The sequence below is a fragment of the Bombina bombina genome, chromosome 1 (genome assembly GCF_027579735.1).
Source record: "Bombina bombina isolate aBomBom1 chromosome 1, aBomBom1.pri, whole genome shotgun sequence".
Lineage (NCBI taxonomy): Eukaryota > Metazoa > Chordata > Amphibia > Anura > Bombinatoridae > Bombina > Bombina bombina.
In genome coordinates, this window is record NC_069499.1 from 367,337,354 (window position 1) to 367,363,246 (window position 25,893).

The 25,893-nt window shown below is 36.7% G+C and overlaps 1 protein-coding gene across 1 annotated transcript in view; it reads left to right on the forward strand.

Moving 5' to 3' along the window:
- The window catches only part of THSD7B (thrombospondin type 1 domain containing 7B), a 1,177,597-nt gene that overhangs the window by 817,449 nt on the left and 334,255 nt on the right, over positions 1–25,893 (forward strand). The window contains 1 exon segment of the mRNA XM_053712541.1: positions 11,751–11,756. Coding sequence (XP_053568516.1) covers positions 11,751–11,756 — 6 coding nt within the window.

The following is a 25,893-nucleotide window of genomic DNA, read 5'->3' on the forward strand; positions in this document are numbered from 1 at the left end:
GGGAAGCCCACAAAACATTCATTTTAGCAATAAAATTACACTGCTAGGTAATTCCAACAATTGAAAGATTGCGTGCTAACTGGAACCCAAGAACATACAGGAACTAGAACAATGTTTATTAAAGAGAATTAAAACAATAAATTGAAGTTAAAATTATTTGATAATTACAGTAATATTAAATATTCACCTGTACTATATTTTTCCACCACCCTATTGTCTACCCCTTCTAACATTTTACTTCCCACAGTACAACCTTTCCATACAAATCTTACTTTTTTTTTTTTCCACCTCTCTAATTTTCAAATCCCTCATGCTAATCCACATTACTAATTTTTTAACACACTTGTTTCATAACACGTTTGTAGTTATAGTTATCCTTGAGTCTCAATTTAGAGAATGGCAGGATCAGGAGAAGTGGCACCAGTAGGCAGCATAGTTACAGAAGTAGGTAGATCTCTGATTACAGTACATAAATCCTAAAAATAGAACATATGTGTGTTTAGGGTCCCTGGGACACAGGAGTTCCCTGAGGATTAGGCAGTGACAAATGATGACCACCACAGACCAGGAAGGGAAGGAGCAGGAGAGGCAGCAACAGGCAGCAGACTTACTGAACTAGGTTGGCCTCACAGTACATAAACTCCATAAATACACTTCCAAGGGAGAAGGAGGGCAAACATGTGCCTAGTGCCCCTTGGACACAGCGGCCAGCAGTTCTGCGAGGAATAGGAATTGACAGATAATGACCACCACAAAGTAGGAACAGCAGCAGGCAGCAGACTTACTGAACTAAGTAGGTCTCACAGTACATAAACCTCAAAAATGCATCTCCATGGGAAGAGGAATACAAACATGTGCTTAGAGCCCCTAGGACACAGAAGCCAGAATTACACTGAAGATTTATCATTGACAAATGATGACCACCACAGAGTAGGAAGGGTAGAAGCAGGAGAGGCGGCAGCAGAGTTATTGAAATAGGTAGCCTCCAGTAGTACACAAACTCTAAAAATATACCTCCAAGGGAGAAGAACAAATACATGCTTAGAGTCCCTTTCACAGCTGCCAACAGTATGGTATGATTTTCTACTTTAACTGTTGATGACTATCACAGAGAATGAAGAGAAGGAGCAAGAGAGGTGGCAGCAGCAGGCAGTAGAGTTACTGAAATGGCAGAAAAGTAACTGAAGTAGGCCTCTGATTATACACACAAACACCACATATACACCTCCAAGGTAAAATGGGCCTTAAAAACTAGCTAGCTAGCAGGTCATTAAGGATTGGGCATTAATTGATGGCCACCGCTAAACATTGAAGGGCAGGAGCAGCAGAACTTCTCTACCTTCATGGTTGTGCTATGAGTCATACACTGACTACATGTTACATAAAAATTAGAGCCTACATTCATAAGTCTTGCTCACGATACACTACTAGTGGCGGTGGCAACTGACAACATGGGTAGTGGTTTACAATGATGCACTTGCTGGCTGCTCTGCAACTGGAGATGATGGTTGTGATGGAGAAATTAAATGTAGGTGGAGACTGTTGGCCTAAACCCCACAATGCACAGCCTCTGCAGTGGAATCTCCTCTTTCACTATCTTCTTAGGTTCATATTGATGTTCCTCGTGGTCTAGAGTAAAGTGTGGCTATAGAAGACATGCTGGGAGTCAGAATAATATATCCTCATCAGCCAAACCAGAAACTGGGGTTATCTGCTCAATAATTCACTCTTCTCTTTGACTGCTTTGCACAATGGGATCATCTACTACTCCTGCAAAGTCTGTCCGGCTGTGAGACAATCTTCTGAGTCTGATAAACTACCCGGCTGCTGCTATAAAATATGGAGGAAATCCGTAGAGTGGCAGAACTGGCAGTAGTAGAACTGATGGTGGCACTGGGACGAACACTGGTACAGGTGGTATTGGTAGTAGAATAAAGAGTTGGTGTGTACATGGAGGCTACTTGGTAACCTCAGATCCCATCCCAATCATACTCTTAGGCTTGAAGCAAAACAGTGTCAATTTAGCACCTACACCTTCAGTTCCTCTCACTGTCCTCTTTACTATTATGGGTGGATTTAAAATACTGTTACTGCTGCTAGTGCAGCTGCTACTATTATGGTGCCGGTTGGCCCTGCATATCACCTAGATGAGATTGTCTGCTACAGCATATGCTGGAGATGAATTTGCTGCCACTGCTGCCACTCCTAGTTTTTTTAGCCAGAGCAGCAGACAATGGGCTTGAAAATCAGAGGCAACAGCGCTTATCCCACTTCTGTTCATAAGACTTAGGGGCTGATTTATCAATCTCTGTCTGACATGATACGCTGTAGCGTATCATGTCCGACAGACATTGCTGAATGCCGACAGCATACGCTGTCGATATTTACCATTGCACAAGCAGTTCACCAGAACTGCTTGTGTAATGACGACCCCTGCAGATTTGCGGCATAGGATCGCGTATAGGATCAGACGGTTTACAGACTGCAGCCTCAGAGGCAGCGGACCAGTTAAGGAGCAGCGGTCTTAAGACCGCTGCTTCATAACTGCTGTTTCTGGTGAGCCTGAAGGCTTGCTCGGAAACAAGGGCATCAAGCTCCATTTGGAGCTTGATAATTCGGCCCCATGGACTCTGCGTTGGTAGTGACGGAGTTGGTGGCAGTGGTACTACTGGTGGTGATGGTGATTGGCAGCCAGAGACATAGAACACTCTGACCAACAAACTATTTTATGACAGAATAATGCAATGATATAATATTAGCTACTTTTTTTTGGTGCCACCACTTTAATAACAAATATGGTTTTGTTTAGATGAGGGGTACACCATAGTGCTATATATGTAATACTGATAGTATACTTGTAACAGTATAGTCAACAGGCATGCAATGTGTGAAATATAGTCAGCCACTAATATATTATTATTATTGTTGTTAATATATATTTTACACTCAAATTAAAAGTTATGCTACTATGGTACTGTAGAGAGCCTATAGTATACTGTCATGAGCCATTGGTGACCCACGGCAATAACATATACGGTTTCATTAGATGAAATTAGAGACATACAAAAATACAATCAGCTGTTTAAAGGACCAGTAAATACAGTAGATTTGCACAACAAACAAATGCATGATAACAAGACAGTGCAATAGTACTTAGTCTGAACACATTTCAAAGTTATATCTATTTCCACTCCCACTGCATCATGTGACAGCCATTAGCCAATAGCAAATGCATATACGTATGTTCTATGAATTCTTACACTTGCTCAGTAGGAGCTGATGACTCAAAACATGTAAAAATGAAGTCTGTGCACATTTTGTTAATGGAAGTAAATTGGAAAGTTATTTAAAATTGTTGCTCTGTCTGAATCATGAAAGTTTGATTTTGACTTGAGTATTCCTTTAAGTCTAATATAAATTGTGATTTGAGTGTGCCTGGGCCATATACCCTTAAAACCCTGGCTACATTTAACCACCAATCAGTAAGCTCTACCCAGGTGCTAAATCAAAAACGGCTTCTAAGCTTACATTCTAAAATAAATATACCAAGAAAATGAAGAAAAGTGATAATTAGGGGTCTATTTATCAAGCTCCGAACAGAGCTTGATGCCCCGTGTTTCTGGCGAGCCTTCAGGCACGCCAGAAACACAAGTTATGAAGCAGCGGTCTAAAGACCGCTGCTCCATAACATGTCCACCTGCTCTGAGGCGGCGCACAGACATCGCCAGAAATCAACCCGATTGAATACCATCGGGTTGATTGACACCCCCTGCTAGCGGGGCGGCATTGCACCAGCAGTTCACAAGAACATTTATTGCTGTGCGGCGGACAATGAACATGGTTCACTATAGCGGATCATGTTCGTCCGCACAATGATAAATTGACCCCTCTGCGTAAATTAGAAAGTTGCTTAAAATTGAATGTTCTATCTGAATTATGAATGTTTAATTTTGACTAGACTATCCTTTTAACACGCAAGCAGTAACAAAAAATACTGCTCCAATCGTAATCTTGTCTATAATTTTTAATAAGGTGTACTTTAAAAAAATGCAATTACATTGATTATTTATATTAGTTAAATATTTTTTCTTTTTAATTATTTTCAAGTTCTTTTTTTCTGTATTTATCTTAAACAGCAAATCTATAGTGCACAGTACAGGTTGTCTGTGTCTATAGATAAATGCAACTGTCAGTTTTGCATTTCACATTACAGCAGTGACTCTGATTGACCACAGCACAGGAAACCATGATTACAAACTCCATTAAATGGACATAAAACCCAGAAAAAAAATTCATGATTCAGATAGAACATACAATTTTAAACAAATTTCTAATTTACTTCTATTATCACATTTTCTTCACTTTCTTGTTATCCTTTGTTGAAAAGCAGGGATTTAAGCTCAGAAGTGTGCACTTTCCTGCAGTGCTATACGGCAGCAGTTTTGCAACACTGTTATACATTAACAAGAACACTAGATGGCAGCACTATTTTCTGTAATGTAGTGGTTCAGAGTGACATGTGCAAGCTACCTATCTAGAAATCTCTTCAACAAAGAATATCAAACGAACAAAGCAAATTTGATAATATAGAAAATTGAAAACTTTTTAAAATTGTATTCTCTATCTCAAACATAAAATATATATTTTGGGTTTCATGTCCCTTTAAGCTTTTCAAGTAATGTATTTCTGGTCTGCTCTGAAATAGCAAAGCCCTGCAATTATTACATTTCTTTAAACATTTATTTTGTAAATAGTTTTTCTTTTTTTCTTTTCATTTTTACAATACTGATCATAATTGCTGATATAAACAATGTATGCATAAAAAATATTGTATGTCCATTTATCACTACATATAGCAAGTGACAAATTTTCAAAGCACTGTATTTTCATTACTCTCACAGGAAGAGAGATAAGCGCAGAATCGTTCTGCTGTTATAAATCAACAATAATAAATACGACTACAGCATGATAAAAAATGCAGGAGCATTGTACTAAGTAAATTTAAAGGACCAGTCAACACAGTAGATTTGCATAATCAACAAATGCAAGATAACAAGACAATGCAATAGCACTTAGGGGATGAATGCTCCATAACTTGGCCGTCTGCTCTGAGGCTGCAGACATCAATACGCCCAATCCTATGAATCAGGCTGATTGACACCCCCTGCTAGTGGCCAATTGGCCACGAATCTGCAGGGGGCGGCATTGCACAAGCGGTTAACAAGAACTGCTTGTGCAATGATAAATGCTGACAGCGTATGCTATCAGCATTTATCGATGTGTGGCGGACATGATACGCTACATCGTATCATGTCCGCTTGCACTTTGATAAATTGGTCCACTGGTCTGAATTTCAAATGAGTAGTAAAAAAAATTCTGACAATTTTAAAAATTATGTCTATTTCCACTCCCCCCGTACCATGTGACAGCCATCAGAAAATCACAAATGCATACAAGTACCATGTGACAGCCATCAGCCAATCACAAATGCATATACATTTATTCTGTGAATTCTTGCACATGCTCAGTAGGAGCTGGTGACTCAAAAAGTTTAAATATAAAAAGACTGTGCACATTTTGTTAATGGAAGTAAATTGGAAAGTTGTTTAAAATTGCTGCTGTATCTGAATAATGAAAGTTTAATTTTGACTTGAGTGTCCCTTTAACAACAGTTGCAAAACTTTGTGAAAGAGACAAATCTGATATTTATATTTAGCCAGTTGCAGTAAAAGTAATAGAATACCTTCCGTGGCAGAAATTGTATTATAGTTATATTTATTAAAGGCACCTGACATATTTTAATATTCGGTTTGTATCTAATGATGATAGCATTGGTATATATGAGACAAAATTCCTTATGTTATTATGTAAGGGTTTCCTAAGTGACCAACTATATTGTATTGCTTTTTTTAAAATTTGTCTTTTCTATATACTTCTTAAATAGAAAAATCAATACAGTATTATGGGGTTGATTGCATGCAACCATAAAATGAGGAAAATTAGTTTGTTGTTTGATGTGGGTTATTACATGTTGTATTCTCAATAAAAATCCAGTTTAAATGCTATTTGCTTTAAAGAGCTGTTTTTATCCCAAAAATATATCTAACTTACTGTATATAAATGTTATTCAAGCAGAGAGAGCTGCAAATACAAATTACTATAGCAACTTCAACCAAGCTATTAATCATTCTAAACTAAATTATAGGATTGAATATTAACAATGAAGAAGAATTAAATAATATTTTTGTTAACATCAGTCTTAGAATATCAGGCTTAGAAGCAAGGAAGCATTTTTTTTTTTGCATTCTTTCTATATACTTCAGTGTTTGTATGATAATGTATACCATGCAACTAACCCGGTGTACATAGAGATGTGGATTAAGTGTTATCTTAATTATTTGTTATGCATGTTTTGGGAGCCAGATGTCACTCAACAAGTTAATAGCCTAGATCCATAGATGTCCATGAGAACTCTAATTTGCTTTGTTGAAAAGGCAAGATCATATCTGATATTCATTATGCATCACTTTACCAATATTTATCAGTGTTTGTTAGTGGACATTTCTCTCATTTACAGCTGTAGATGCCCAATACATGAAACTTCACATCAAACCAGAACTACTAGCAGCGTGGAAAAAAATTATACCAGTAACACTTAGGGCTAGATTACAAGCTGAGTGGTACTTTGTGCTCCCACTCGAGCGTTAACTTCGCTAGACGGAGGATTTTTGCACTTGTCGGGTAGCGAGTGTGTTACAATTTGAAAGTAAAAAGCCAAAAACTTCAAATATTGTGAATTCGTTAGCGTATGTTCTCATTTTAACTCAATATTCAATGTTCTTCACATAGAAGAAAATGTTCTATTTATTTATAAATACATATTTCCATATATCTCTATAGATAAATATATATATATATACTGTGTATATATATATATATATATATATATATATATATATGTGTGTATATATCTATCTATCTATATATATATATATATATATATATATATATATATATGTGTGTGTATATATATATATATATATTTATATACTTAGAACATTTTTCCCTATGTGAAAGACATTGGAATGTGAAATATTTACATAGTTAAACAATTTATTAAATATGAATAATGCATTAATATGCTTTTAATGTTTTCAGCTACTTGACAGCAAAGGGCTCCAATGTTCTTATATATACACATATAAATACATAAATAAATATCTACACACACATCTACACACACATATACATACACATATATATATATATATAGTATATATACACATACACACATAGATACATATACATATTTATACATATTTATCATGAGCAATATTTATCATGAGCCACTTTTTTATGCATTATTTTTTTTAAATCATTTTTATCATCAGACAGTGTTATGATTATAACTGTACTTTTAAATCTATTTTTGATGGTTTTTCCCTTTCTAACAGTTAACAATAGCTCTGAAGTTGAGATATCCCGATGCACGTTAATTTTAATTGCGCTCAAGCAAAGTTAACTAAATGTTTGTAACTATAAAATATTCATGTCTGTTTAGTTATAATGAAGTTGTCTTACTAAATATAATTAAAGGTGAATCCGTAGGCTGTCCCTGAGGGCTCTGGAGGAGCAGTAGGTATTTTAACCTACACCTTGGCCTTACATGAACAATTTATAAAATTAATTTTATTTATTTTTTTATTTATTTTTTTATTTGTCTTTCAAGTTGTTTTTCTGCATACATTTTAGTTTTATGTTTTATTGAGCAAGATAGATTTTTTTTTATTTTAATTTGTTTGTTCTGTAATGGCTTGATAGATTATTTGTGATGCCACTATCTATGAAATGTGAACAGAATCAGATGATTTTCCATTTAATTATAATGAAGCTTAACATTAGATATGTGCGATTCGTTTCGGATCGATTCGGAAATTCGGACGAATTTGTAAAATTCGGAATTTGGATCGATTCGAATTTCCGAATTAAAATAGTGCCGAATCTAACGAATAAATCCGAATAAGTTCTTATTTATTTGGTAGATTCGGATGGCCATGGATTACACTAGTATTGCACAGTATATTAGGTTATATCACTCTGCTATGGGTTACACCTAATATACAGTACATAATACTAGTCTAATTCCACCTAACACTTACCGAAATTCCGAATTTCCGAACCGAACCGAACCAAATTTATTGGAATCCGAATGAATCCGAAACGAATCCGAACCGAATTGATTCAAATTTTTCCAAATTCGAATTGATCTGAACCAAAATTTGAAAAAATCCGAATCGATCCGAACCGAACCGAATTTTTACGCCATGCACGTCTACTAAGCATACATCTCCCAGTTGTGATAAGGGGCAGACATTTTTTTTTAAAAATTTCTCAATTTAGTTTAGTATCTCTTTAAACACAAAAAAATAAAGAAATAGATGGCTGGCTCAAATACTTCCAAAGGGGTTTATACCAGGGCTTTTCACAAACCTCAGAATAGAAAATAATTTGCCATCATATTGTAAAATGTGACCAAGTATTGATAATGACTGCTTGCTTAATGTTTTCAAACTAGTGGAAAACCAGGAAACATAGAATAAAGTAAGAGTAATTAATTTATTGCATGATGGTAAGCCAGCCAACAGGAGAGAGCCAGCTACCCCAGTTGGTTAGCAGATTGATGCCTGATTTGCTGGTATATGAACCAATTAGAGCAATGGTTGAAAACATTGATTAGTTTATTTCTTTAATAGAGTTGCAGCTTCTACATTATCTAGAAACAATATACAATAAAGCTATCATACTCCAATTTCACATATGGCCTTAAAGGGACATTCCAGTCAAAATATAAATGCACATAGATTTATTGCATCTTTGAATAGAAACATATTTGCAATATATATGTATAGTCAAAAATGCTTCTATTAAGAGTTATCACTGTTTAGTGTTAACATTTTTCTCTGCACGTGCACGTGAAGCATAGCTAGATATTTTCACTGCACCCACATTTTAAATAATGCAGCTGCTTAGATAATCAGTTGGGCTTGTATCATGTCAGCAATTAACAAATTGAGTCATTACAAGATGGTACAAGCACCTTAGGCTCTCTGAACAAGTGTTGTGTTTAAAATGCTGGTGCATGGTGCATACTTAAATACACTTTTGAAACAGCTAAAGCTTTCATTAGAAGCCATTTTGCTAATGCATGTATATTACAAAATTGCTTCTGTTCAATACCGAAATGCACCCATGTGATTTCCAATTGTGGCTGGAATATCCCTTTAAAAAACTAAAATGTCCATGTCATGTGTAGTAAGTAGATTAGTTGTAGTGAGCAGGGACAGGCCTAGGGCATAGGATGTGTGTAGACAGAGAGAAAAATGACTGATGACGATTTAAAAAGTTCCATAGGGTATATAAAAGATGTGTTCCTATAGATGTCTCGGGGGAGATTGTATAGTGTTGAGATTATATAGTGTGGATGATTTTGTGATCAGAAAAGGGAAAGAGAGATTTTGAGAAATGAGAGAATGACGAATGAAAGCAAAAAAATGTAAAGGAAATGGCATTACATTGTGTTGGAAATTTAGTCAACTAAGAATAAAAACGGTGTGTATTAGGTTGCAGGGAAAAAATGTAAATGGCATATAGTTGTAAAAGCAGTATACTGCCACACATGTATTTCTCAAATATGGTAAACATACCCATGCTTATATTGCCTACAACAACATGTAGCAGCAATCTAAGCATGTGCATTAATTGATGTGGACTGTTTGCTTGTTTATTAGTACTAAAAAGAAATAAAACCCCAAAATTTTCTTTCATGATTTAGAAAGAGAATACAATTTTAAACAACATTCCAGTTTACTTCTATTATCTAATGCACATGGGTGAAACAATCACACAAATCATCTATGTGCAGCCACCAATCAGAAGCTACCGGGCCTATTTAGATAGGATTTTCAACAAAGGATATAAAGAGATTGAAGCTAATTAGATCATAGAAGTAAATTGGAAAGTTGTTTAAAATTGCATGCTCTTTCTAAGTCATGAAAGAAAAAAAATTGGATTTAGTGTCCCTTTAATGAGTTAAATTAGAACCACCATGCGTGCATTAACTATAACTCTTATTGAATGGATATTTCAGTAAGGATTAGTTGCTTACAAAGCAGGAAGATTAAAAAATGATACTTTATAGCATAATCACTACTTACTTTGAGTCTATTGCTAAAGGGTTTTACACTACATGTTTTTTTACATGTAGATGACTTACTTATATAGTCCACCTGGGAGTGTTTTTGTAACAATGTATAGTTTTGCTTATTTTTAATAAAATTGTGACGGTTTTCAGACTCCTAACCAAGCATCAAAGTATCAGATTTAGACTGAAGTCTACAGATTTCTGCTGGCTCCTGTTTGTGTAATGAGTCTTCTCATATGTAAGGGAGGGAGGAGGGTCAACTCTTCCTGCTTTCTCAGCCTTTTTATGGGTGTCCCAGCCTAACCTCATCAACAGTGCTAAACTGGGAGCTTCAAAGTAAGATTTTAAAAAGTTTTATACTGGATTTTTATATCAGTATCTGTGCATATTCTTCTTTATAGCAGTGTCTATTACATGCAGTTATATGAACATTGGTGTATAATGTCCCTTTAAGCATCATCAGCCTCTCTATTTTTTACCTGCTGTTAAATTCAAGAGCATAGACATTTATGGCTTGATTACAAACTGAGCACAAAATATCGCTTCCACGAAAGCAATGTTTGCGCTCAATTTAGTAATACCAGCACACGCAAATATACGCTGGTATTACAAGTGAGGTGCAATACAAACACAACCTTCTGTTTGCATTGCCTGGAAGCATTGGGCTCCAATTAGAGGCTTGTTCTCATGCCGTGAGAAACAGCATGAGAACTAGCACAGCGAAGGGGGTAAGTCGCACAGTGATGGGCAGCAATATAAATATATAGGTATAAGAATATATACACTTATTAACACATAAATATATATGTATAAAAATATATACACATATTAACACATAAATATATATGTGTATAAACATATACATATATATTTACTGGGAACACACAGTTCCCATAGACCACAATGTAAAGGCACTTTTCAGTGATGTATTTTTTCTAACACCCCACAGCCATAAACTTTAGCCCCCCCAAAAACTGCTTATTGCAGCTTTTTAAAGAAAACAAAAAATGCTATTTTTTTTTTTTTTTTTTTTTTTAAATGGACCTCATGTATCTTGTGGTCAATTGGGGGACATTTGAAACAAATCTGAGTGCTAATTGTTACACTTGTAATGGCTGGTTATTTATCTTGTGTCTGTAACTTGCGGGTGTGCGATAAATAATCCCTCCACTTGTAATCTAGCCCTTAGTATTTAAGATTAAAATAACATTAGGACATATTGGAAAGATAAAGCAGTGCTTATTCAGTTCTTTTAAAACAATGTAGTTGTGAGTGAAGCCCTTGAGTTATATCAAGACCTTAATCGGTAATGAGTTGCTCTGATTATTTGCAAGTATCCATCAAAATAAGTGTTCAGTTCAACATTACTTTATTAGACACAAATGCTGAGCAGTCAGATTTTAAACGGTTATCTTTTATGGTTAACATTTAATACTTAAAAGCCTGATGGGATTCTGTTTTTTTTATCATCCAGCAGGTGACTAATGGCTGTATAACTTTCTTTTCTTTTTGCTTGTCATGCACACTGCTTATATGGACCTCTTCAAAGGCTCAGGTTGGTATTTCATTCTATGTATTGCCTTTTTAAAGAGCATTAGCTTTTTATTTTTCAGGTTGAATGTTTCGGTACTGTATATAATAGAAATCCACATATTCAACCTTCATGTAAAGGAATCTACAGTCACTGTATTTCTGTTATAGAAAACAATTCAATATTTGGGGGAGGGGTGGGGATTAGTAAGTGAATCCTACAAATCCTGAAGGGCAGTAATTACCTTACGTTATCAGATAAACCTTTTTTACCAACATTATTTTATGTACAAAGTACAGTTATTTTATAAAACTGAGTAGTATATTAATTTATTGTCAATAATACAGAAAACAAAATCTGAGTTTCACAGATTGTACATGCTTCACATTAAAAGTGTGATGTTTTCCACTTGTTTGTAGGTGTTTCGTTAAACATTATAGTACACAGCCCAAATGAGCTGGACTAAGAATATCTTAGATTGAACTAAATGAGAAAAAACATGCATCAGCTTACATATACTTAATTATTAACAAGTCCGACATATATATAGCATTGAAATAAGCACTTACTGGACTTCAGCCAACTGTGACAATTTTTTTTTCTTTAAGGTGACATTTCAGGACACAAGCAGTCCCTTCCTCTGACAAACAACTAGTGCAAAAACAAAACTTTTAAAGATCTTTCTGACCCTACCCCTTCATCACAGTCAATCCCAGCTGCCCGTGTGCAAACAACTTAGTGATGTCATATGATAACATACATACAATATTAATTCCGAAATCCCAAATTATGTTAATTTCATAAAAACAATTAATATAAAGCAAAGTTATAAAATATCATATATTATATAATGCCGCACAGTTGATCAGCAGTGACCCACTTAGGGTAAAAATATCGAACCGATACAGGATAGAGACATACCTATCAACATTAGCCTTTATTGGCAACCAATGAGCAGCAGTTAGCCTTAACACACCCATTTCGATTATCCCATCATGTATATGTGGGTGTTGTTAATTCACTCCCATTCACCAACACAGATTCCTATCGTAGTTCAACCCTTGTTAAGAATGTACCTATTAGTCCCCAAACAATAAATGTATATAAACACCTCAGCAATCGTAAGATACACGGCTAATATATATATTTTGATACGTGTCTCACTACTCAAAGCATTAAGGGGTGTGTCACCTTTTTGCCCATTATCCTATTGGGCAGCTGTACAGAGGCCCCGCCCCCTATGGGCAAAACTAACCGTCGTCATGGATATCTGCATAAACAAAACAAGAACACGAAATATAGAGACCTCACACATCAGCACACAAACCTGGGACATACTCTATCATTCCACAGTGATTGGTCTCAATGTCCGTTCTGATTGTGACATCATCGCTAGGGGTGTATCCATTGGCAGCTTTCAATTCATCATTCAACCCTCACAACATTGAAAGGGGAGTGTCCTATCTACACTCACTATATCGTTTGGCCACTGTAAGAAGGCCAAATGGTAAGAAGGCTGTGCCCCCTATGCGCGTCACAGTCAGTTACTATGGCAACTCATATACACCGCACACCTAAATATCGCTAAAAAGGGCCATCCCGTCTAGATGTCAAACACGATCCATGGTGTATAGCCATTAGGATGATTGTCATAGTAACCCCTATAATACTACCGAGCCATCAGTGATAGCTGTCTCTTTGTACCCCTCTAGTACAGGCTCATTACCATTAAAAAATCTTACAATACCAAAATAGCCACCATATAAAAATTATGAAAAAAATTTAAACAAAATAATAAATTGCCAACGATTATCACCCGCAATAACACTACTAATATTATATCTCACCACTTTACCTCAATCAAAGCTATATTACCAACATGTTCCCATAGAACAATTTAACCAAATATAAAAAATTGTTATCTCTAGTGACCTTATATATACTTATATCAATATTAACCCTGTATATAACTTGTGTATTATAGCTTTAAGGCTATGTTACCCCACTTGTGTAGAGTCACAACCAAACAGCCTCAGCCATAGAAGTATGTAAGAGCCAGAACTATCCCCACTTCGCAAAGCCCTATTACCACAATCCACAATTAGTGGTGTTAACAAGTAATGTAGAAATTCCCCCAAAAATTCCACAAACAAAAATTCATTACTAAATAATCATTGGTCAAAGACCTTCTAATAGCAGGTCCCCCTTCAAGGCAGTATTGAAAGTCAATCATACCTAAGTATGAGCCCCTAAAGATAACTGGAGATCGTACCAAAGCCCCAGTGTACCACAAGTGATCAACCGTGATAAAAGCATCACAAGGTGCATATGAACGTGAAATAGTGAAGACAAATATACATATAAAAATTGAAAACTTTTAAAAACAAACATACATATCTAAACTGATCAATGGTAATCGTCACTTCTACATATAATGGTCTAACATATTGAGACATGGAAATGGTCTCGTGCTCTCATTTGTATATCTATACATCAGGATATCCTCAGGTTCAGGGGCCGCCCCCTCAACTCCAACATTGTTGTAGAATCATGAACTCTCAATCTATGGAAAAACCATATGGTCATCCCAACCAACAGGGCCGCCCCCATCAGAGCTACTTATGGTTGCGGACTCTCATCAGTCAGGCTATGCTCATCTCTTAGCTCATTATGGGTAGCATTGCCACCCATAATGGACATTTAGTCCCCTCGTGCTGAAAGTGCCCAGCTCATAGATCCATCTCGCCTCCTTTTGTAGAAGGATCTTCACTCTGTCTCCCCCTCTTCTAAACTTAGGGACATGATCTATGAGGTGAAATCTCAGATCCTTCACTGTATGGCTTGCCTCCATAAAGTGTCAGGCCACTGGTAAATCAAATTTCCCTTTTTGGATGGCTGTCCGGATGCTCGACCGATGATTCGCCATTCTAGTTCTTGCGCCATCCACAGTGTTCCCTGTATAGAACCTCCCACAGGGGCAATTGAGAAGATAGAGCATGTGTGGTACACGTCAAGATATATATCACACACACACACTATAAAGCCAAAAGTATGTGGACACTCCTACTAATTATCGAGTTCAGGTGCTCAGGTAATTAAGCCCCACCCATTGCTAACAGGTGCACATAGCTATAACATTTTTTAGACAAACATTGGCAGTACAATGGTACTGAAGAACTCAGTCACTTTAAACATGAACTGTCATAGAGAGCCACCTTTGCCAGAAGTCCGTTTTTTAAATTTCTGTGCTACTAGATCCGCTTGTGCTATGCTAAACTTCTGTATCTGGCAGTCTGATGAAAGATTGCCATGAGAATGCTACCTACTGGAATACATACAGGCAATAGTTTGGAGAATTCCCTTTCCTTTTCCATCATGACCGTGCCCCTATGCACTTAGCAAGGTACATTAAATCATGATTGTTGAGTTTGGTGTGGAGGAACTCAAGTGGCCTGCACATAATCCTGAACTCAATAACACTGAACACCTTTGGGGTGAATTAGAATGCTGCTTATGAGCCAAACCATCTCATCCATTACCATTGTCTTACTTCACAAATGCTCTTTTGCCTGAATGGACACAAATTGCCACAGTCACACTCCAAGAGCTTGTAAAAAGCCTTCCCACAAATGCCCATGGTTTTGGATTGAAATGTCCAACAAATTCATGTGTGATGTTCAGGTGACCACATTATTTTTTTTATTTTTAAATATCTAATGTCTTTGAAGTCCAAAATATTTAGTTTAGTTTTTTTAAACAATTTTTAATTAATGATCAGTATCATAGCCTACTGTATTGTTATGCACATTTAACTACTATTACTACAGCTGCCATTAGAAATATGCATTTTGGCTTCAGACGAATGTACATTTGTCAGAATTTTGCTAATTTGTCAAGTCTTACAATATACGAACAGTTAAATACATTATTGGCTGAAACGGACAAAGAATGAATGACTGACAAAATTGATTTGTTCATTTGTTCATGCTGTTTGTTACCAAAAAAGATGCAGGGTAGAGTTATATTGCTTGGCTAATCAGCTGCTTTATTTGTAATGATGTACAGGGGGTCTAACCATTAGTGGTGGACCTAATAAAAAGAGGGCCCTGGTGCAAGATTTTTTTTTGGGTCCCCCCTTTAAAAATAATTCAATGGTACATCAGCATACCCACGGATGCAAGCACATACACTCACATGGATATACACGAACACACATATATTATTACTATTATTTAGTTAATTATACATATTAAACTATAGCATTTATAACATTTATTATAAGTAACTGTTAATAAAATAATTATAAAAACACACATATATTTACACACAATCATATACTCTCACACACACATATACACACAATATACTATATATATATACAGTCCCCAGAACACCATCCTGGCCAAGGATATACAGTGTAACTGGAAAAAAGCAGGCAACTCAGGGTACTTTTCCAACAAGCCTCTAATCCATAAAGTGCTGAGGATAAACAAAAGGGCCTTAACCCTTAGCGTTTTGGTTCTAATGCGAACGTTTTTCAAACGGAGCCCATAAAAAAAAAGGTTTTCATTAGAACCGAAAGGTTATGGGTTAAGGGCCTTTTGTTTAGCCTCAGCACTTTATGGATTAAAGGCTTGTTGGAAAAGTACCCTGAGTTGCCTGCTTTTTTCCAGTTACACTGTATATCCTTGGCCAGGTTGGTGTTCTCTGGACTGTTTACATGTACACTATCTGCAGAGCACCAGGAAGTTGTGTGGATGGTGTGTGCCACTTCTTTTCTACTTTATGTATATGTGTGTATATATATATATATATATATATACATACATACATATTCATATATACTCACACACACACACAATTATATACACACACACAAATATGCTCACTCACATACATAAATACAAACATAAGCACACATTTTGAAATCCACCAAGGCACTCTCCCATCGGGTTTTGCAGTCTTTGCAATGAAAGTAGCCATATTTATGTTCCAGGAACAGGAAAGCTGAACTCTTAAGCAACTCCTTGGTCCACTCAGTCAGCTCCTCTTCCTTCTTGTCCTTATGCTCCGGGGCGGGCTCTTCATCAGCTAGAAGTAGCTTCTCTGGGGCAGCCTGGCCTGACTTAGGCAGATGCCCGCCCTGAGAAAGGCAGAAGAGCTTCCTATAAACCACTGGTGAAAAGACAGCCACAGGGCGGGAGAAGCGTTCTGGGTCCACTGGCTGCTTGACTGAGTTTGCAACAGGCTAGGGCTGGCATAGAGTTCAAGGGCCTAGTGAGCACTGCACCCCAGCATCTACACATGGGTTTACTTGCACCCGACCTCCTTAGAGTTGGCTTTACAAAGCCACAGCATCAGTTTGGGGTTTATCTGGGCCAGTATAGCCTTGAGTTGAGCTCGCTGGTAGTGGTCCAGGTAGTCCACTTGGTCGGAGACCTTTGCTTGCTTCCATGCCCCTGGCTTGTTTTTAATGAGTTGCTGCGGGGCCGGCGGGTTCAGGCCATAGTTTGTTCCATAACCCTGATAAGCGCTATAAGGCGCATACATGTACCCCCTATAACCGTACCTCAAACAGTAAGATTTTTAATGTTTTTCGTTAGGGCTCTTTGTGGGCCCCTTCCAGCCCTTGGGCACCGCTGGTAGGTCCACCTCTGCTGACCATTCATTCATCGACTCCTGTCCAATCCTGCCATAGTATTACTAATGACTGATATTAGCAACAGCCAATCAGGCACTACATTTTGGATTTTAGTCATACAGGCTTGTCCAATGAAGTAATACGCATTTGGAGGTTAAAAACTATAGTATGCAGTTGTGGGACTTCTGTGCCTCTGAGCTAGTCATTGACTCAAATTCAATCACAGAGTCGTATGTTCTGTTAACATTGAAAGACAGGTTAATTGTTCAAATCCTACAGTGTAAAATGTCTGTCAGTTATAGTCGTCTATATTTGCTGACCCCATTGGAAATAACGGTGGCAAATCCGAATCCAATATTTACCCGAAATGAATGCCCACATAGATGAAATTCGGATGAACCACACATTTGGAAAAATCCAAAACTAATCTTTTGGATAAAATAAATTTTTGGCCTTCCTGTGCACATGTCTAGTTGCCATTAACATACTTTATAACATACTTTACAACCTGTCACTCTATTATGTTTCATATAAAATGTATTCCCTTACCCTCTATACTCTACATATTTATTTATATATTCACAAATTTATCTTCATACCTAAATAGAGTGAACAACTCAGCATGAACAATTCAGCCAATGTACACTTTTGGCTTAAAAATATGATTTTAAGATGTTAAGGAATATAATAAAGTATCGCATTTTTAGCAAAATACCTTTTGAAATATTACTAATCACAAGAAAAAACTTGAACAAATTCCACATTTAAGAATCTAGGTAACTCCTGGTTTTAGATAGTCACTAATGAAACTGTACAACTTAAACACCATAGGAGGGCTGGTTTTAATAACCCATGGATGGACATGAGCGGACATCCCATTCCCTGTCCAGCATCATGGCTAGCAGGCAGCAGTGTGCTATGGGCCAATTACAATCTGTTAGAAAAACGTATCAATTGATTGATTGGTTGGAATGAACCCCTATTCTTCCTACAGATATATTCAGGCAAGGGTCAATTAAAAATAAATATTGCTTTCACACCCAAGATGTCATCGGCAGAGTATCACATTGTTTATTGAATACATTAGGGAGGATGACTGGGACTATGTTACACATTTCCATCATTGTCTATTTCTAACCAGAAACTCTCTGTCTGTCTTTTTTAATATTCGAGTTAGAACTTTGTGTTTCTTCATGAATTTCCTTGTTTTTTTTTTATTTATTTTTTTTGAGCATTCTATATTATTTACAATTTTAAAACAAAATGATCAGTTAGATTTAAACTTTACAAAACAGGGTATTTAGAGATATATTACTCTTACCTGTGGTAAAAAAAAAAAACTATTAAAGCGTAACTCATATCTCTGCAAGATTTAAAATCTTAGCAGGCATACATGGCAATTAAATTAACATTTGGTGTAGTATTTAAAAGTATAATAAGGATTGCAGATATACAATATGTCATTTGCTGCATTTTACTAACAGATGAAAAACTTTTTACTAACAAGCTGCATATGCAAATGTGTTTGTATGTTTAATCCTTTCTTAAAAAGTCAATGCTTTATTTAGATTTGGTATTTCAAAACAAGAACTATTCTAGTCTTAGAGTTTAGACTCTTCATAATTTTAACAAAGTTTAACCAATAAATAGTGATGTTGCGAACATAAAAATTTGGGTTCGCGAACAGCGAACGCAAACTTCCGCAAATGTTCGCGAACGGGCGAACCGGGTGAACCGCCATAGACTTCAATAGGCAGGCGAATTTTAATACCCACAGGGACTCTTTCTGGCCACAATAGTGATGGAAAAGTTGTTTCAAGGGGACTAACACCTGGACTGTGGCATGCCGGAGGGGGATCCATGGAAAAACTCCCATGGAAAAATTACATAGTTGATGCAGAGTCTGGTTTTAATCCATAAAGGGCATAAATCACCTAACATTCCTAAATTGTTTGGAATAACGTGCTTTAAAACATCAGGTATGATGTATCGATCAGGTAGTGTAAGGGTTACGCCCGCTTCACAGTGCGCAGTGTAGGTGATATACCTGCCCTGACCATGCTTTGCAGACCAGGTATCAGTGGTCAGATGGACCCTTGCCCCAACACTGTGTGCCAGACATGCCATTATAGCAGACTTATATGGCTTTGGCGTTGCTTTTTGGTAATTAGAAGGCTGCTAAATGCCACTGCGCACCACACGTGTTTTATGCCCAACAGTGAAGGGGTTAATTAGGGAGCATGTAGGGAGCTTGTAGAGTTAATTTTAGCTTAAGTGTAGTGTAGTAGACAACCCAAAGTATTGATCTAGGCCCATTTTGGCATATTTAATGCCACCATTTCACCGCCAAATGCGATCAAATAAAAAAAAATTGTTCACTTTTTCACAAACTTTAGGTTTCTCACAGAAATTATTTACAAACAACTTATGCAATTATGGCATAAATGGTTGTAAATCCTTCTCTGGGATCCCCTTTGTTCAGAAATAGCAGACTTATATGGCTTTGGCATTGCTTTTTGGTAATTAGAAGGCTGCTAAATGCCACTGCGCACCACACATGTTTTATGCCCAGCAGTGAAGGGGTTAATTAGAGAGCATGTAGGCAGCTTGTAGAGTTAATTTTAGCTTAAGTGTAGTGTAGTAGACAACCCAAAGTATTGATCTAGGCCCATTTTGGTATATTTAATGCCACCATTTCACCGCCAAATGAGATCAAATAAAAAAAAAAATGTTCACTTTTTCACAAACTTTAGGTTTCTCACAGAAATTATTTACAAACAACTTATGCAATTATGGCATAAATGGCTGTAAATGCTTCTCTGTGATCCCCTTTGTTCAGAAATAGCAGACTTATATGGCTTTGGCGTTGCTTTTTGGTAATTAGAAGGCTGCTAAATGCCACTGCGCACCACACGTGTTTTATGCCCAGCAGTGAAGGAGTTAATTAGGGAGCATGTAGGCAGCTTGTAGAGTTAATTTTAGCTTAAGTGTAGTGTAGTAGACAACCCAAAGTATTGATCTAGGCCCATTTTGGTATATTTCATGCCACCATTTCACCGTCAAATGCGATCAAATTTTAAAAAAAAACTTAAATTTTTTCGCAATTTTAGGTTTCTCACTGAAATTATTTACAAACAGCTTGTGCAATTATGGCAAAAATGGTTGTAAATGTTTCTCTGGGATCCACTTTGTTCAGAACTAGCAGACATATATGACTTTGGCGTTGCTTTCTGGTAATTAGAAGGCCGCTAAATGCTGCTGCGCATCACACGTGTATTATGGCTAGCAGTGAAGGCGTTAATTAGGTAGTTTGTAGGGAGCTTGCAGGGTTAATTTTAGCTTTAGTGTAGAGATCAGCCTCCCACCTGACACATCAGACCCCCTGATCCGTCCCAAACAGCTCCCTTCCCTCCCCCACCCCACAATTGTCCCCGCCATCTTAAGTACTGGCAGAAAGTCTGCTAGTACTAAAATAAAAGGTTTTTACATTTTTTTTATTTTTTATAGCATATTTACATATGCTGTGGTGTAGCATCCCCCCTTAGCCCCCAAACTCCCTGATCCCCCCCCAAAAACAGCTCTCTAACCCTCCCCATCTGCCTTATTGGCCGCCATCTTGGGTACAGGCAGCTGTCTGCTATTATTTCACAGTCAAAAAAGTGTTTTAAATGTACACTACTGTTACACCAGATATGAGTGGTGGCATTGGGCAAGTGGGCACAGTATACGCTGTAAGCCTGACACACACACTGGCAGGCAACTGCAATTAGATTACACAGGGGAAAAAAAAAAAAGCAGACTGATGTTCTAGCCCTAAAAAGGTGCTGTCCTTACAGCAGAGATCAGATGAGTCCTTCAGGACTGTAGTGGACACTGAATACACTAGCCTAGCTATCGATTTCCCTATTAAATCAGCAGCAGCTACACTGTCCCTCCTCTCACTAAGAATGCAGCTTCCGAATGAATCTAAAATGGATGCTGTCCAGGAGGTGGGAGGGTCTAGGAGGGAGGGTCTGCTGCTGATTGGCTGGAATGTGTCTTCTGACTGTGAGGTACAGGGTCAAAGTTTACTCAATGATGAGGAATAGGGGGCGGATCGAACATTGCATATGTTCGCCGTCCGCGGCGAACGCGAACATGCTATGTTCGCCGGGAACTATTCACCGGCGAACTATTTGCGACATCACTACCAATAAAATAAGATTATATTGACTTTTACTATGGTGTGATCAGATAGCTGGTTGTTATCTGGCTGTCTATCCACAGGCACTATAAAAAAGCCATAACTGACTAATTTCCAAAAAAAGTAAAACAAATTATGAACATACTGCATTATAATTGTGATTTTTACAGTACATATGCTAACTTGAGGCTACAATGTCTAATATATAATTAATTTTGGATATATCTATGAATTGTTTAATAGTACCACATGAGGACAAATAAAATTGTTGTTTTAAACAAATATCTCAATATTACTGAACTGATTTTTTTAAATTCATTATCAATAGCTACAAAATAATACATTTCAGCATGGACTTAAAAATCTAATTTGAAATGTACTGCAGTTCAATTAAAGGGACAGTCTCCTCCAGAATTGTTATTGTTTAAAAAGTTAGCTAATCCCTTTATAACCCATTCCTCTGTTTTGCATAACCAACATAGTTATATTAATATACTTTTTACCTCTGTAATTATCTTGTATCTAAGCCTCTGCAGACTGCTCCCTTATTTCATTTATTTTGATAGACTTGCATTTTAGCCAATCAGTGCCCTCTCATAAGAAACTCCACGGGCATGAACACAATGTTATCTATATGGCACACATAAGCTAACGCCCTCTAGCTGTGAAAAACTGTCAAATGCATTTAGATAAGAAATGGCCTTCAAGGGCTTAGAAATTAGCATAGGAGCCTACCTAGATTGATATTCTAGAAAAATTGAAATGTGCTACAGTTGCAAAAATTCTTCTAGAAATGTTATGACTACTTTACTGAATAAAGGACCTGTAGTTGCATACAGTTACCTGCACTTACATTCAATGATGACTAATTCTCAAGGTGCAGGTAACATCACAAATTCCTGATGGTACTCATCACTGCCATAAATGATCCCTTAAATTTGAATGAAAATGTAACTTCAGTGATCTCACATAATCTGGGATACAGCAGCCCTATGATAAACAATGTTATCTTTCATTCATTTTCCATGTAATTAAGGGAGAGGTTCTAAATTCTACCTTTAAGTGTTTCTTTATGTTTTTATTCTTTTGAATGGTCTAGTTCAGTGATGGCGAACCTTGGCACTTCAGATGTTTCAGAACTGCATTTCCCATGATGCTTAGGCACTCTGCAGTCCAGTTGAGCATGATGGGAAATGTAGTTCTGAAACATCTGGAGTGCCAAGGTTCACCATCACTGGTCAACTTAGAATTTCTATTAATTAGGAATCAATAAATTATTTTTAGCTATAAAGATGCATATCCTCCTAGGCCTTAATAAAGCATGTCATAGCCCTGTTGATGGTCAAAGCACTAGGAAAGATACATCATGTATGGATGTTTCTGGCCTTGGCAAAAGGTAGATTAAATGGACAGTAAAGTCAAAATCAACCTTTCTATGATTCAGATAGAGCCTGCAATTTGAAACAACTTTCCAGTTTACTTTTACTATCAAACTTGCTTTATTCTCCTGGAATCTTTTGTTGAGGAGTAAACCTAGTTTACTTTTACTATCAAACTTGCTTTATTCTCCTGGAATCCTTTGTTGAGGAGTAAATCTAAATGGTTTTATGGGAGCTCAGGAGTGTGCATGTGTCAGCAGTGTTTGCAACAATGTATTACGCTGCTACAAACAAAGTTGCAAAACACTGCCATAGAGTACTAAAGACATGCGCATGCTCCTAAGCTTCTATGAGACTAGGTATGAGGAAAAGGATACCAGGACAAAGCCAATTTGATAACAGATGTAAATTGAAATGTTGTTAAAACTGCATGTTCTGTCTAAACCTTGAAAGTTTCATTTTGACTTCTACTTAGAATTAGTGGTTCAATCTCTCCTAGCCTCATGCATATGAGGTTAAATGGTAAGAATGTAGGATAGGTTACTAGTCTGTTTCTAGCAAAGGACTGAAACCTCAGCCATGTTTTCCTGCACACGTATAAGTTACACATGCTGCAGGGTGTGCAGGGAGGAATATGAATAGTGCTGCCCAGAAATACAATACATATTCCCATCTGCACACCCTGCAGCAGGTGTAATTCATAAGTGTCCAGGAAAACATGGCTGAGGCTGTGGCAATCCTATTCTAGCATGTGTTATCAAGCCTAGTTGTCACTTGTGATTCTCTTAGATTTGGGTCTACACCTTTACATGCCAGAAATGATCTAGGTGTGGCAGATGTGAATTGTTCTGGTTTTGTGGTCTCTCCTAAATAGTGTCTTTTGTTGCATCAGCCTGTGGGATAATAAAGCTGTACATCATTATAAATGAACGGATGTCATTTATTTATTTAGGATTTGTTAATATTATTATTATTTTTTTGACATTTGTGGATAATTAGCATTTGCTCCCAAAATAACTAATTAAAGTTCCTCAACAATCTCAAAGTGCCATAATTTAAACCATAATGTTGGGTAGAACTTTTAGATAAGGTATTGATTAGGAGTAATAGTATAAGAGTGTGTAAGATGATCTGTGTTTTTGACAACCTAACAGAACCCTTAAACTATTTAATTTGGATTTGAATTCAGTTTTTTGAAAACCACCTTATGTTTAATTGCCTTGCACTGTTTTATTTAGCCCTCTTATTTGTTCAATTATTAGCTAAATGTAATTTTACAGTTCCTTTTGCCTAAACCAGTCTCTTATTTATCATAAGTACTATTTACTGTGAAATCACAACACATTAGAAGAGCCTTTAGCAAACTAAAAGTAAGGTCATAATAAGACATTCATGATTCAGATAGAGAATACCACTTTTCAATTTACTTCTATTATCACATTTGCTTGTTATCCTTTGCTGAAAGGTTTATCTAGGTATGCTTATGAGCGGCAAATAACCTAGGTTCTAGCTCCTGATTGGTGGATGCATATACAGTATATACCAATTATCATTCGCTCACCCATGTTTTCAGTTAGAAACCAGTAGTGAATTGCTGTTCCTTCAACAAATGATACCAAGAGAATGAAGCAGATTTGATAATAGAAGTAAACTGGAAAGTTGTTTACAATTGTATGTTCTACCTAAATCATGAAAGAAAATTTTGGGGTTTCATGTCCCTTTAAGTGTGTCAATATAGTGAGTTACTGTGTCTAATATCAGAGGCATAAGTTGTTTAATGTAGAAAATTAAAGGAACATTAAAAACTTTGAGATTTTGTTATAAAATATTTATGTCTAGTAAAATATCTTTGCAGTCTACTTTTTATATTTTGCCCCTTTCTCCTGTAATTTGAAGTGATTCTAAACTCGAGTATAGTCGCTCAAGTCATAGGAAATCATTTAAAAAATGAATGAGACTTTCATTCATGAAATGTGTAGGATATACTTATCTTCTGATATTTTCAGCTTGTAATGCCAGAATGGTAAGCGCCATTCCTCCGCCCGCCCTATTTATTAATTGATTGACAGATGACTCATCTGCAACCCACAACTCATTGTTTCCCCCTGGGGCGTTCAGCCCCTTAGTGGATTGCAGATGATTCATCTGTTAATCAATTGACAAATATGGCGGGCGGAGGAACGGCGCTTACCGTTCTGGCTTTAAAAGTTGGAAATATCAGAAGATAAGTATATCCTACACATTTCATGAAGGAAACTCTCATTTATTTATTTTTTCCTATGACTTGAGCGACTATGCTTGAGTTTACAAGCACTTTAAGATTTACAATTAAGAGTTTACTAACTCTAACAACTGAAAGAGCACATGCCACACATCTGTCCCTAACTGGCTTCAGCAGAGATTATCAGAGCATGAAAGCAATATAGTTTTTTGTTAACATGCCTGTGGCTATCCTTCACTACTTCAGTAAAAAGTCCTCAAGGCTTCTCCAAATAAGGCAACTGGTGGCTAAAATGTGGTTGTTGAAAAACAATCGTAGCAAGCAAAACAATTTAAAATAACCCATTTATGAAATAATGGATGCACAAGGTTTGCTCCTGGGAACCCTGTCCTCCAAACGTGATTATTATTGCATGAGCAAAGGTTCATGTAGCTATGCCCCCTGCTTTCATGCAACAAATTAAGCAAGGGCAGGGCTTGTCAACCATCCTGATCGAATCTGATTGGAATGATATTATTCTGCTAGCCTTGAGATGGCAGAGAGGTTAGGTAGCAACTGTGGGTTATTGTGTTTTTTTTTTTTGCAAGACTTATTTTTTTTTTAATTACTGTCCCTTTAAGATTTTCATTCATTTGTATATCCTTAGTTTGTTTTCTTTCTATATTTATTAAAGTGGCATGAAAAAAAAAATCTTTCATGATTCATTTAAAGCCTGTCATTGAAAACAACTCACTATT